Below are 15159 nucleotides of genomic sequence, written 5' to 3'. Positions count from 1 at the left end.
AAAGTCTGGAGGTCCGGAGTCCGTAAACGTGACGGTCACGAGAGTGATTTGTTCTTACGGATAGATCGAGAGGGCGGTTTGGGGTTCCGCCGACGGTGCTCGCATGCATTAGTCGTATCCCCGAAACCTTTACAACGCGAACAAAGCTCGTGGCATCCATGACGGTATAGGAATTGACGGTGAGGTAACAAAAAAACTCGTGGCATATCGGATGCGCATCCGATGACGGTAAAGAAATTGACGGTAAAGGATCTCGTGGCATATCGGATGCGCATCCGAAGACGGTAAGGGAATTGACGGTGAGGTAACAAAAAATCTGGTGGCATCCAATGACGGTATAGGAATTGACGGTGAAGGATCTCGTGGCATATCGGATGCGCATCCGAAGACGGTAAGGGAATTGACGGTGAAGGATCTCGTGGCATATCGGATGCGCATCCGAAGACGGTAAGGGAATTGACGGTGAAGGATCTCGTGGCATATCGGATGCGCATCCGAAGACGGTAAGGGAATTGACGGTGAAGGATCTCGTGGCATATCGGATGCGCATCCGAAGACGGTAAGGGAATTGACGGTGAAGGATCTCGTGGCATATCGGATGCGCATCCGATGACGGTAATTGACGGTAATTGACGGTAAAGGATCTCGTGGCATATCGGATCCGAAGACGGTAAGGGAATTGACGGTGAAGGATCTCGTGGCATATCGGATGCGCATCCGAAGACGGTTTTATATATATATATATATACATACATACTGCAATAGGCTTTTAGCCTGTATGTAGCAGGTTTTTTCTTCCAATACTTTTGTTTGCGTGGGCATGGCGGGGTGTGTACGAAATTTGATGATTGATCTAGGTTCTGTGCTGTAGAGTTCGGATTTGTAATGAGTGTCAATCATATTTTTAAATTGGTTTAGCGAGTTGGCATTCACTGCTTGTTCTGGCAAGTTATTCCACGGATCTATGATTCTGTTGGTAAAAAAGTACTTTCGGATATCTAGTTTGGCTCTTGGTTTGTTTAACTTATACGAATGACCTCTGGTTTGATAGGTGACATCGACAGGTTGGGTTAGATTAAGTCCATCTATGTTGTAGTAACCATGGGTGGGTGATCTTGTAAGTTTCTATTAAGTCCCCTCGAAGTCTTCTATAGGATAAACTCGGGAGTCCTAATTTGCAGAGTCTCTCCTCGTAACTGATGTCTCTTAATCCCGAGATTAACTTTGTTGCTCGTCTTTCTACGTTTTCCAGTACGGTTATGTTTTTCTTCAGGTGGGGGGCCCAGATGACATTTGCATATTCGAGGTGTGGCCTTACCAAACTTTTAAATAGTGTCGCAAACATCCTAGTATCCAAATGGTCAAAGGATCTCCTGATCATTCCAACAATCTTTGTTGCTACATTAGCTACATTATTAATGTGATTTTCAAAAGTCAGGTTTCTATCGATGATCACCCCCAAGTCCTTTTCGCAATCTGATTCTAAAACCTCATGTCTCTGGCCATCCTTCCTCAGAAAGTATTCTGCTTGTGGATTGTTTCTTCCGAGATGCATACTCTTACATTTATCCATATTAAATCTGAGTTGCCATAGTTCAGTCCAATCATCAAGGTTGCTGAGATCTTTTTGCACCGACTGCGTCTGCTCTGTAATTGTTGCGACTTCTGCTATGAGTTTGGCGTCATCCGCAAACATCATTGCTAAGTTCTCCACGCAGTGAGGGATGTCGTTCACATAATAAATAAACAAAGTCGGACCAAGGACACTGCCTTGTGGTACTCCGCTGGTCACAGCCGCCCACTCGGATGCTGCTCCGTCTACCATAACCCTTTGCCTCCTGTCTCTTACGAAGTCACATATCCAGTTGTAGATATTTCCTCGCACGCCGTAGTATTGTAACTTGTTTTTCAATCGCTCATGGGGCACAGTGTCGAAAGCTTTAAAAAAGTCTAGATAAATTACATCTACAGGGCTACCTTGATCTAATAAGTCGGTGAATTTGTCAAAGGACGTTTATCAGGCGCGGATCCAAGCGGGTGCACCAGACGCACGGCTCCTAATTGATGTAAACTTTTTTTAATTGACCACTCATGAAATTTTGGAACACACCTGTCCAGGAATTTTGATGAGAAATGCAGTGCACGCTCCCTCTTCTTCCAGTTCCTAGATTCGCCGGCCCTCTTATACCATCATCTTATACCATTGTGAATATTATCTTATTTATCATGAAGAAAACCCCTTCACCCGAACTTTTCAAGCTGTAGTACACACTGATTCCAGGTGTTCGAGCAATCGGCCAGAGAATGGTTTGACTATAGTCGGCGGCATGAATTCCCGAGGGTACATTGAGGCCAAGAACTATTTTGGTTGCCCTCTATTCTAAACCCTTTTTCAAAATGGCCATTCAAACCATAAAATCAGCTACAAACATTCTTTGTTGAAGGGACAACTTTGGCATGAGACAGGCTGTTTTCATGCAAAATAGCTTTAGGTAGGACCGTGACTTCTCAAGGAGCCGAGAGAATTATTGACATATCATCAAACTGCAAAAAAGATCTCACCAAAACGGAATGTAACTGTACGTTTGCCTAAAAATCTAAGATTTGCAAGTCATGTCAAACCCGTCTCACATTACACGCTAAATTCATTATTAGCGATAAACATTTAGTTTGTAACTACAGTGATGAGCAGGCGGATAGATTCAAATTACATATCAGCTTCCTGGCCACCTAAATCCCACACCGAAATTGTCCCTTCAAAACACGTGCACGGAGCTATATAGATACGATTGCCGTGTGCATGGGTATTTCCGACTCCAAAAGAATCGACTCGAATCTTAATTCAAATCATTGCTGATATCATTGGCGCCAAAGACTATTCCTTTTGACCCTGTTGACCTCGCTTCTAAAATTTTTTTGAGAAAGCCATTCAAGGTCTCACCAAAACGGAATGTAACTGTACGTTTGCCTAAAAATCTAAGATTTGCAAGTCATGTCAAACCCGTCTCACATTACACGCTAAATTCATTATTAGCGATAAACATTTAGTTTGTAACTACAGTGATGAGCAGGCGGATAGATTCAAATTACATATCAGCTTCCTGGCCACCTAAATCCCACACCGAAATTGTCCCTTCAAAACACGTGCACGGAGCTATATAGATACGATTGCCGTGTGCATGGGTATTTCCGACTCCAAAAGAATCGACTCGAATCTTAATTCAAATCATTGCTGATATCATTGGCGCCAAAGACTATTCCTTTTGACCCTGTTGACCTCGCTTCTAAAATTTTTTTGAGAAAGCCATTCAAACATTTAAATCAAATGCGAGCATTATCTTTTATATCACCGAGCTATATAAATACGATATATCAAGAAAACTCTGTCGCAATATTGAATTATACGATTATCTGGGACTATTTGTACCCAATTACTCTTCCGCCAGCGTAACCTCGTCACAATCATTGCGCTTTTTCAATATGGCGAGGAATTGAACAAGAAAAAATCCCTGTCTATCATACCCCTTACAGTAAAGCCTTGATGGCCTCGGCGGTTAGACGGTTGCACTACGGATTGGTTGGTCACGGGTTCGAACCCCGGCGAATCTACTTTTTTCGTGTTTTTTGAAACATTTTCTTATTATTATTCATTCATACATACATACATATGTACATACGCATATATATATTATATTAATTTTAGTTTTACACTATTATGTAAGTGCAAGCTCTAGTGAGCTCACACAACTGTTTGACAGTCCTGACTCCTCCATCGTGCTGACAACATGATGAGAGAGATGAGACAGTCACAGCCAGGCAAAATCAGTATTGGTTGCTCTGCCAAGTTGTCAACATGGTGAGAGAGATGAGGAGGTCACAGCCAGGCCGAATCAGTCCTGGCTGCTCCACCGTGTTGACAATAATCATGGTGAGAGAGATGAGACAGTCACAGCCAGGCCAAAATCAGTCTTAGCTGCTCTGCCAAGTTGTCAACATGGTGAGAGAGATGAGGCAGTCACAACCGGGCCGAATCAGTCCTGGCTGCTCCACCGTGTTGACAACATGATGAGAGAGATGAGGAAGTCACAGCCAGGCCGAATCAATCCTGGCTGCTCCACCGTGTTGACAACATGATGAGAGTGATGAGACAGTCACAGCCAGGCCACATCAGTCTTTACTGCTCTGCCAAGTTGTCAACATGACGAGAGAGATGAGACAGTCACAGCCAGGCCGAATCAGTCCTGGCTGCTCCAGCGTGTTGACAGCATGATGAGAGAGATGAGATAGTCACAGCCAGGCCACATCAGTCTTGTTGGCTGCTCTGCCAAGTCGTCAACATGATGAGAGAGATAAGACAGTCGCAGCCAGGCCGAATCAGTCCTGGCTGCTCCACCGTGTTGCTAACATGCTGAGACAGATGAGACAGTCGCAGCCAGGCCAGATCAGTCTTTGCTGCTCTGCCAAGTTGTCAACATGACGAGAGAGATGAGACAGTCACAGCCAGGCCGAATCAGTCCTGGCTGCTCCACCGTGTTGACAACATGATGAGAGAGATGAGACAGTCACAGCCAGGCCACATCAGTCTTTGCTGCTCTGCCAAGTTGTCAACATGACGAGAGAGATGAGACAGTCACAGCCAGGCCGAATCAGTCCTGGCTGCTCCACCGTGTTGACAACATGATGAGAGAGATGAGACAGTCACAGCCAGGCCACATCAGTCTTTGCTGCTCTGCCAAGTTGTCAACATGACGAGAGAGATGAGACAGTCACAGCCAGGCCGAATCAGTCCTGGCTGCTCCACCGTGTTGACAACATGATGAGAGAGATGAGACAGTCACAGCCAAGCCACATCAGTCTTGTTGGCTGCTCTGCCAAGTCGTCAACATGATGAGAGAGATGAGACAGTCGCAGCCAGGCCGAATCAGTCCTGGCTGCTCCAGCGTGTTGACAGCATGATGAGAGAGATGAGATAGTCACAGCCAGACCACATCAGTCTTGTTGGCTGCTCTGCCAAGTCGTCAACATGATGAGAGAGATGAGACAGTCGCAGCCAGGCCGAATCAGTCCTGGCTGCTCCAGCGTGTTGACAGCATGATGAGAGAGATGAGATAGTCACAGCCAGGCCACATCAGTCTTGTTGGCTGCTCTGCCAAGTCGTCAACATGATGAGAGAATTGAGACAGTCGCAGCCAGGCCGAATCAGTCCTGGCTGCTGCACCGTGTTGCTAACATGCTGAGACAGATGAGACAGTCGCAGCCAGGCCAGATCAGTCTTTGCTGCTCTGCCAAGTTGTCAACATGGTGAGAGAGATGAGGAAGTCACAGCCAGGCCGAATCAGTCCTGGCTGCTCCACCGTGTTGACAACATGATGAGAGTGATGAGACAGTCACAGCCAGGCCACATCAGTCTTTGCTGCTCTGCCAAGTTGTCAACATGACGAGAGAGATGAGACAGTCACAGCCAGGCCGAATCAGTCCTGGCTGCTCCAGCGTGTTGACAGCATGATGAGAGAGATGAGATAGTCGCAGCCAGGCCACATCAGTCTTGTTGGCTGCTCTGCCAAGTCGTCATCATGATGAGAGAGATGAGACAGTCGCAGCCAGGCCGAATCAGTCCTGGCTGCTCCACCGTGTTGCTAACATGCTGAGATAGATAAGACAGTCACAGCCAGGCCAGATCAGTCTTTGCTGCTCTGCCAAGTTGTCAACATGACGAGAGAGATGAGACAGTCACAGCCAGGCCGAATCAGTCCTGGCTGCTCCACCGTGTTGACAACATGATGAGAGAGATGAGACAGTCACAGCCAGGCCACATCAGTCTTGTTGGCTGCTCTGCCAAGTCGTCATCATGATGAGAGAGATGAGACAGTCGCAGCCAGGCCGAATCAGTCCTGGCTGCTCCACCGTGTTGCTAACATGCTGAGATAGATAAGACAGTCGCAGCCAGGCCAGATCAGTCTTTGCTGCTCTGCCAAGTTGTCAACATGACGAGAGAGATGAGACAGTCACAGCCAGGCCGAATCAGTTCTGGCTGCTCCACCGTGTTGACAACATGATGAGAGAGATGAGACAGTCACAGCCAGGCCACATCAGTCTTTGCTGCTCTGCCAAGTTGTCAACATGACGAGAGAGATGAGACAGTCACAGCCAGGCCGAATCAGTCCTGGCTGCTCCAGCGTGTTGAAAACATGATGAGAGAGATGAGATAGTCACAGCCAGGCCACATCAGTCTTGTTGGCTGCTCTGCCAAGTCGTCAACATGATGAGAGAGATGAGACAGTCGCAGCCAGGCCGAATCAGTCCTGGCTGCTCCACCGTGTTGCTAACATGCTGAGATAGATAAGACAGTCGCAGCCAGGCCAGATCAGTCTTTGCTGCTCTGCCAAGTTGTCAACATGACGAGAGAGATGAGACAGTCACAGCCAGGCCGAATCAGTCCTGGCTGCTCCACCGTGTTGACAACATGATGAGAGAGATGAGACAGTCACAGCCAGGCCACATCAGTCTTGTTGGCTGCTCTGCCAAGTCGTCAACATGATGAGAGAGATGAGACAGTCGCAGCCAGGCCGAATCAGTCCTGGCTGCTCCAGCGTGTTGACAGCATGATGATAGAGATGAGATAGTCACAGCCAGACCACATCAGTCTTGTTGGCTGCTCTGCCAAGTCGTCAACATGATGAGAGAGATGAGAAAGTCGCAGCCAGGCCGAATCAGTCCTGGCTGCTCCAGCGTTTTGACAGCATGATGAGAGAGATGAGATAGTCACAGCCAGGCCACATCAGTCTTGTTGGCTGCTCTGCCAAGTCGTCAACATGATGAGAGAGATGAGACAGTCGCAGCCAGGCCGAATCAGTCCTGGCTGCTCCACCGTGTTGCTAACATGCTGAGACAGATGAGACAGTCGCAGCCAGGCCAGATCAGTCTTTGCTGCTCTGCCAAGTTGTCAACATGGTGAGAGAGATGAGACAGTCACAGCCAGGCCGAATCAGTCCTGGCTGCCCCACTGTGTTGACAGCATGATGAGAGAGATGAAACGGTCATAGCCAGGCCGAATTAGTCCTGGCTGCTCCACTGTGTTGACGAGACAAGACCACTAATGAATATTCACAGCCGGTTGGAGGGTCGAGGCCTATCAATTAGACGAGTGCATGTTTTTAACTCTCAAATACATATTTGGAGAGGCACTGAAAAAATATTTGTTGTGGCAAGTCTACAGATATAAAGAAATTATTTGATGAAAAAATTAATTTCGAATTTTGCTAATTGGGTAATAGGGGGCGTGTTTTGAGTTTTTTTCTGCCCGAGTGGAAATATCAAAGTCTGTCTAATTTGTCGATTATCAAAAAATTTCCGTGGTCAATCACCAGTTTATTTTTCACCATTTACTTGCCCGACTGTCCGGAATAACATAATCTAAATTTCAGATTCACAACACCACGCATTCTTTGATGCGTCGCGGTCAAACATTGACAATTTAACTGCTAAAAGGCTTAAAAAATCAATTGTGGTCAGGTCTCTGACAACATGATGAGAGAGATGAGAGAGATGAGATAGTCACAGCCACAGTACTTCGATCGTTTCTCCTGTATGTGTCTGATGTAGGACACATACAGGAGGCACATATTGATGGATACCATCGGTATGTATGTGAGATAGGTCATGCCCCAGACATCTACAATCGGTGATCCTCAATATTGGTCACCATGGCATGCATGCATATCTTAAAATGAATTAACTATGTTGCATATACATGGCTGTATAGCAAAATAGTCAAAAATTAGCAAAGATATGCACATGTCACGTACTGTGCTACGAGTATTTGGTCAGCGTCTATTACGCGATCACGACTACTTCAAATACGTTGAGCAGAGAAATGAAAGTTTGGGGGGGGGGGGGGAGGAGTTAGATTTATCACTCACTCGAACACGTGTGCATAGTCTCAACATACTGTTGTGTGAGAGACCCTTATTGGCGACTTTGTGTAACTTTATCTTGCCTACCTAGCTGTTGCCTATAGTTTCCCATTAAAGGGGGACTATGTAGGAGCAGGGGGTCAAATTGGCCAACTTTAGCTTATAAACAGAGTAAAGGCATTAGGTTTCATGACAAACTGTTGGACACGGATGTATAGCGGCTTAATAATAGCCCTGCTTTATGCGAATACTCGTAAATCCCGTCAGGCAACAACGCAGTATACCAACATGCCATCTATAATTGGTAGGTGTAACCACAACTCTCAAGTGTCTGTGGTCTGATGGTCTGTTTTGATATCGTCATTATGATCGCTCCGCCTGTTCGCGTGGTGGCGTGGTGGTCGCGTGGTGCCCGTGGTGGCGTGGTGCAAATACCGCCTGCCACCTGGCACAGATAAGCTGAGAGCTAAAGTCAATAAACTATTCCTCAGAAACTCTCCCCTCATCAAATATCCATCCCCCGGCATCTAAGGCATTTTCCATTAGTTGGTGGGGGATGGTTAGGAGAGAATTTTTACAGGACTGGTTTCCTCATGGCCATGGGCATGGTGAGATACAGTCTGAACTGGCGACACAGTTTATGAAGTATAATTGTCAAAACCCTGAATCTCAGGATGCTGACATCCAAGATGGCAATTGATCAATTGGGGGAGTTTGATGTACAGGTCATGACAACCACTTCACCATCTCACAATTAGCCATGTACTTTTCTAAATTTAGCATATGCCGCTACGACACCTCCTTGAAACACTCTTGATCTGGCCTCCCCTCAATTCATAACAAAGTCACGTGATAAGTCTATGAATATGGCGACTTCGAGTGGAGAAGAAGAAAACAGCTCCGCTCCAACCAATTTTCCTATCTGTTTCTCCATCATTGAGAGTTCAGATGTTACTGAAGTTGCCGTAGAACGCTGCCCCCTATGTTGCTGCACGAGAAGACCCTTCACTTGCTCGGGTTGCGTGAATGAGGGCAATTTTATTCATTCAAAAACAAAGGATTGTCAGAGGCGAGTTTCGAAATTTTGGAATCAGCTGATGGCTGTTCATCATTCACGTCAATCACGACATGCACGATGTGTTGTGCGCGGTCACCAAAAACAGTGTCCACCAGCGCCCTCGACAGCGTTCACCTGATATTTATTTACTTGGAGGAATTATACTTAGTACTTGACAAGTATAATTCCTCCAAGGGTAGGCCTTAAAACTGTGAGTCGAGTGAAGATAAGGCCCAAGGGAGATGTTTTCTAAAACAAAGTGGCTATTCTTACTTATTCTTATTTATGACCATTTAATTTTATTTTGATGATTTCAATCAATTCAAATATGCTTTAAACCTGTGGATGCTTTTGTATGATTCGTTGTGCGTATGAGGTAGGCCTATGTGTTGAAATGTCAACACTATCACTGCACACGTAATGTACTGTGCACTGTTCATCAGTGAGATAAAACCTTGTGACCTAGCTGAAAAGCTTGTTGCCAGTGCTTGTTTGTTCGACTGGAGTCGAGGCCCGATTTCAGACAGATATATTTGTCAATTGTGTGGTTTTTGTGACCCATGTATGTTCCTGTTTAACTTAAGTTTCACTCGGTCTACTCTAAAGACGTCCATTCATAAAATCCTGCAAACCCTAGATCAATAAAAAGTTAACTTCAATTTAAAGAAAACTGACTGCTTGCCTTGGTCTTGAAACTGCATGGCCTGATTGTTTTGACATAAATGTCAGTCAGAGACGGATGTGGGACGTGGCAAGCAGTTCCACACAACAATATTTCCTTTCTTTTGTAGTTATCAAGACAAGTTAAAAAAATGGGAAGCCATAAAAAAGGAAAGATCAGAACTCCTAGAAAGGTAGGATGAGTCACATGACGCGTGCTACAGGCCAGGTGTCCAAGTTCTGGGTCAACACCACTGAACTCACATACAAGCCTGGCTAACCTTTCAGATTGATGGTATTGAGTTGAGCAGGTTTCCTTACAATACACTCGCAGCCTGAAAGGCCCATTCAGATTCTATAATATCCATGGATTTGTTGCAGGAGATGGCTTTATACCCTTGAAATTCTCTAAGTCTATTTGTTCATCACAATCAAACAGATGACTGTTAGTTCAGTTTCTATCTTCATCTTTCAGGTTTCAAAGTGATATATCAGGCCGAGTGAGTTTTATGAAAAAGGTATGCACAGACCCATCAGATTTCATTATCCTAACCATGTAGGGGTAACGCACTCAAATTAAACGTCATGATATTGTGGTGACCTGAGATACCACATATCAGAGGAAAATTGTGATGTACTCAAAAGTTTTGTGTTTAGAAACCATCCAAGTCATTTCACCAGCTCTCATGACCAGTTATTTGAATTAACCCAAATGTATTTCAGAAAACCGACGTTCAAATGAGAAAAGAAAAGTTGAAGAACCTTAAGGAGGCTATAGTAGCTAGTAAAACCTTATTGGCGTCTGGTAAGTATTACGTCATCTTGGAATGGACGACTAATTATTTCAAATGTTGTCAATGTTCCTAACCACCCTGAAGACTCATGATACTTTTATCCATTTTTCAGATGTCTCTGTTTCTTAAAGCTACACTGACCAATGTATCCAGTTCACTTTATCATTCTCAAAACTCAATCAATGCCAATTGGTCAAGGGGGAAAAAACACAGTAGTTATAGTCATCATCGTGTAAAGTTCCCACGCAAAGGTTGAATGCAATGCCAGCAGCAGCAATCATAAAGCCTTGGACATAAGACCAAGACCAACATTCAGTACTGTTTAACTTCTCTCCATCTTCCAGATAAAGAGAACATCCAGAAGCTAAAGGATGAAAACACAATGCTGCTCACAAGATCCAAGAAACATTCAGAGAAAATCCAACGTATCTGCCGCTACATCAAGCAGACAAACCAGCATACCAACAAGCAGCAGGGAATACTAGAGGAGAAGGAGGAGGAGTTATGTGCCATAAGGAAGGAATTCGTTGACTTATTGGTCAAGTTTATCTTTAACTTGGAGGATGTGCAGCTAACTTGGTTTGTAATTGTAATTCACCATATTTGAAATAACAATCATGAAGATAGAAACATCATAGGTTGAAGGATGTAGAGGTTGTATCTTCACAACTTGGTTGAGAGGCAATTGTTGGATGTTTTTAGTTTGAGCTAGCCAAAATACAAGTTTAGAATATTCCAAACAAAGTGGCTGGGTTGGCATGTTCTGGTGCAGCATCATCACATGACTTTGGCTTATTAGCAGACTGACAATATCCAAATGCTCCCGGAAACACTTGCATGTCCAATTTCGGATGTCCAAAATTCACATGTTTAGGCCCTTTGTGAATTAATAGTTGGAATTGTGTTTTTCAGTGAAGCAGACAGCATGGTGATGAGTACAGTCAGTGCTCTAGCAGAGGCACGCAGGATGTCCTATGTGAGGGGGCGTTGGATTGACCTTGACAATGGTGGAGAGATGCAGTATCGTATTGTAGAGCCCACCCTCCCTGGCAATGGAGATTATTCTGCCTACAATGTGTGGTGTGAGTATGGCTCATGTTCATCTCCATCCCTGTCTCCTGTCGCTCTCTGCTTTGGATTGTCTTCAGGGTCCCACACATTGTCATTGAATGATCATACCTGCTGTGAAAGGTTTGGGCATTGAAAGACTGTGATTAAACTCTTGGGTAGAAAAATGAAAGATGAAGAATCGGACAGGACGAGAAGGATTTCTCCACTCATCCATGTTTTCAAGATGAAATTAGACACTTGGGAGTCAACTTGAAGTGATGGACTTGTGTCAGATGACAATAAAATCCATGTTGTTTGGATTGCAGCACATGCTGCCTTAGACATTGACATGTCGTGCCTCACACTTATCCACAATCTCTTCACCGCTTTCAATCTCTCTGGCCTATCTAATATGTGTGTCTCTTTCTAACAGTCAGTCGAGAGGCAGCGTCGGCTGCCACGTCTGGTCAAGAGAGTGAGCTCAGTCAGCGTAACCCTGGCAACACAATCAGTGCTGCCCTCTGCTACACTGTTCAGATGATCTCAATCATGGCTTATGCCCTTGATGTACACTTACCGAAGAGACAGTGTTACAGGTAGGTCACGAAGTGGACTGATCTGGATAGCAGCAATGTGGCTTACCTTACTCTTACAGAAGTGGCAAGGATGAAGAAGATTGCATCCGGGCCCTTGAAATGAGGCATTGTGTGCTAACACCAATGATACTTGTCATGATTGCCACATTGAGAATTCTTGTTCGAGTTGCCTCAAGCCATATCTTCTGGGCAGAAGTAGGTGTGATCTTCATCAATTCAAAGCTGATTAACAATTCTTGTTCGAGTTGCCTCAAGCCATATCTTCTGGGCAGAAGTAGGTGTGATCTTCATCAATTCAAAGCTGATTAACAATTCTTGTTCTTGTTGCTTGTGTACAACTTCTCATCTTGATTTTGGATGTATTAAACTATCATATTTCCATGTCATACTTTGTCTTGCAGTGTTTTCTGCAGTAACGAGATGTCAGAGAAACACTTCAGTAAAGCCATCGCCAAGCTTAACTGCAATATCTTGCATCTGTGCTGCAGTCAGGAGGTGAATCCCGAGCTTCTGCACCCCCTTCACACACTCCATAACATACTAGTCTTACTCAAGTCTGAGTCGGTTGGAAGGTAGGGACTTATATATTGGACATGATGCTATTTGGAGTCTATGCAAGCATGTTTAAAACAATGGAACAATCTGTTGTAATTTGTTCTAGGTTCATCGCATCTTTCCTGGACTATATCTAGTGCTACAGCGGTAGATACCGAGAAATCACTTCTGAAACGGGCAGTAGATTATGGTACTCATATTTGATGTCAGTGTTTAAGAGTAGGACAAGTATTGGTTGGTTTCAGCAGAAAATGTCTGCTTTCCATCAGCATGTTTGGTTACGCCATCTTTTTCTTTTCCAGGGCGGGACCATTCGATGTGAACCCAGACCTAATGCAGTCAGTATTCGACAGCAGTCATTTCTCTTACAGCGATGACAACGAATCCGACTCTTCTGAGGAGGAATATGAAGGACCAGGAGATTGGGAAACTGTGCCTACAAACCTCCCCGAACTCGAAGTGCCAACGCGGTCGTATCTAAGCAGTACGTCATCAGTGCAATCGCAGGCACAGGCCAGTCATATGTTGCCTATGGATACAACGATAAGTACAGCAGGGGGTTACATGTCAACTGCTGCAGCTTCAGTGGCATCATTCTGGCGGGCAGCAACGGGGCAGACGGAGAAAAGATGATTGGGTGCCCTCGCATCAGTAGGATTCTGTTGCAGTAGAACTAGACGTAGACGAGAGCCGTCTGTTGAACACAAAAAGTAAACAGTCAAACGCAACCCTAATGTCTTAAGGCCTACCTCAACATAAGTGTTTACCTGGTGTTTGATGCTAGATTCCACAGGTATTTGACCCTAACCAACACTTCTTCTTTATAATTGTTGGGATGTACAATGCCTGTGGACAAAGGGGAATGGCTTATATGGAGGTAGGCCTTTGTAAACAGTGCATGTTCCAGCAAATTTGGTTGAATTCATTAGCTTTGTACTATAATATTAGTCTTGAATTTATAAACCAGCTCGTTAACTAGTATGCCCCAGCTAAAGACATTGATTGTAACTTTCAGGACACGTGATGGTACATGTAAGGAGGTAATGTCGGCTTTTTACAAGAGAAGGGCAATAGTATACATATGAAAGATGTTTCTCATTCAGGTTGAATATCTCAGATTGAACCACTCGTCTTATGAAGTAAAGGGTGTTCCAAGGGCTCCAGTTTCTCTTGCTGGTCCACTGTTCATAACATGTACAGTATCAGAGTGGAAGATAAGTTGATATAATGACTTTTTATTCATTAGCAGTCCCTTAGATCTTTTCCTTTTGATAATTATCTGGGATGAACATGGCAGAGTACCTTTGGATTTGGGGGGGGGGGGTATATTGATCATCACAGCCACTGTCCATGTTTGGTATAACAGTACCATTTAAAGATTGAAGAGTGTTTTTTATGCTGTTTGTTGGGGTGTGTCACTTTCAGCTGTTGCTGGGACTTGATTATTTATGTTGAGCGACTGTTGAAAGTCTTGGTGAATCTAAGACTGTTGACATTGTCAAGCTACTGCCTCCTACTGGTGTGACCTCATGGCACTGTGTGTGTATCAAAGCAGGAGCTGAAACCTACCAATGCCACCGTATCTGATACTGCCTTGACAAGTCAGTATTGACTGTCACGTCTGCAGTAATCAGATCAGTGTTGGTCATGTTGACATCCGGAGTGTGAACTTCTCATGTTGGTTAGAGTATATTCCTAATATGAGGAAATGTCTTATTGAATTTGCTATATCATCTCCGTGTGTTGTAATTCCATGTCTAATTCTAAGTGGTATACATGGCTTGTATCATTGTTGTCAGTCTGAGAGTCTTTGCACTGAAGACACGAATGACCGAATTCAAGACTGGCTGATTGATTGGTGTAAGACACAATGTGCCCACCACATAGGCTGTGTCACGGCTGACAAGCTGACTGCCATGAACCTGATAAGTTAAGCAGCCTTTGGGATCTTATTCATTCATGTTGTCTTCTACTGTTTAATTCAATGGCTTTTGCCAAAGTTAGTCAAAAGAATATGTCCTTGAGTAAGAATGTATCTTTGGTGTACATATTAACAGTACTATTTTAACATACATGCAGCAATATTCTCAAGTGATATCTCTCCGAGTGAGGGACAGAAAAATTATACTTGTTTCCCTATCCTTGGTCTTGATGTGTAAAAACTACAGGGATATTTCATACCAGATTCATACTTGGACGTATGACTGTTGCTGTGCTGGCCAACCCCATGTGTAAATAAGGCAACTGTCCTCCAGTTCTGTATATATATGTACATAAAATCTTAAAATAAGCATTATATGTTGCTTGCCAGTAGTTACTATTGTGTTGGTGTGCTATAAAGTTGGTGCGAAATAAATCTGAAATTCGCAGTCAACAGGCAGGCTTTTATTGTTATGATATGTGATAATTTTTGTGTCTCAAATAAATGATGACAATATTTATAAATGACAAGGTCTCCTGTTATTTTATCATTTTGTACATCATTTTGGCTAACAGATAAATCATATACATGTTAAACAGGTGTTTTGAACATT

The 15159-nt window shown here is 44.2% G+C and overlaps 1 protein-coding gene across 1 annotated transcript; it reads left to right on the top strand.

The window, feature by feature from the left end:
- Positions 1 to 8779: 8779 nt before the first annotated feature.
- On the top strand, positions 8780 to 15066 carry LOC135484350 (beclin 1-associated autophagy-related key regulator-like). Its single transcript, XM_064765722.1, has 9 exons — positions 8780 to 8982; positions 9762 to 9824; positions 10106 to 10148; positions 10354 to 10435; positions 10769 to 11003; positions 11337 to 11506; positions 11908 to 12070; positions 12472 to 12642; positions 12928 to 15066. The coding sequence occupies exons 1-9, from the start codon at positions 8780 to 8782 to the stop codon at positions 13256 to 13258; spliced, it is 1461 nt and encodes a 486-aa protein (XP_064621792.1). The 3' UTR covers positions 13259 to 15066.
- Positions 15067 to 15159: the final 93 nt, after the last annotated feature.

This window comes from Lineus longissimus, chromosome 3 (assembly GCF_910592395.1).
Source record: "Lineus longissimus chromosome 3, tnLinLong1.2, whole genome shotgun sequence".
In the NCBI taxonomy this organism is placed as follows: Eukaryota; Metazoa; Nemertea; class Pilidiophora; order Heteronemertea; family Lineidae; genus Lineus; species Lineus longissimus.
Note: the sequence above shows the minus strand (reverse complement) of the source record. Positions and strands in the feature narration are given on the sequence as shown.

Excerpts from the sequence above, each read along its gene's own strand:
- LOC135484350 (XM_064765722.1), top strand. The coding sequence starts at position 8,780 with ATGGCGACTTCGAGTGGAGAAGAAGAAAACAGCTCCGCTCCAACCAAT. Across the intron at positions 8,983-9,761 it reads AAAACAAAGGATTGTCAGAG|TTATCAAGACAAGTTAAAAA; the intron begins GCGAGTTTCGAA and ends TTTCTTTTGTAG. Across the intron at positions 12,071-12,471 it reads CCGAAGAGACAGTGTTACAG|TGTTTTCTGCAGTAACGAGA; the intron begins GTAGGTCACGAA and ends TTTGTCTTGCAG.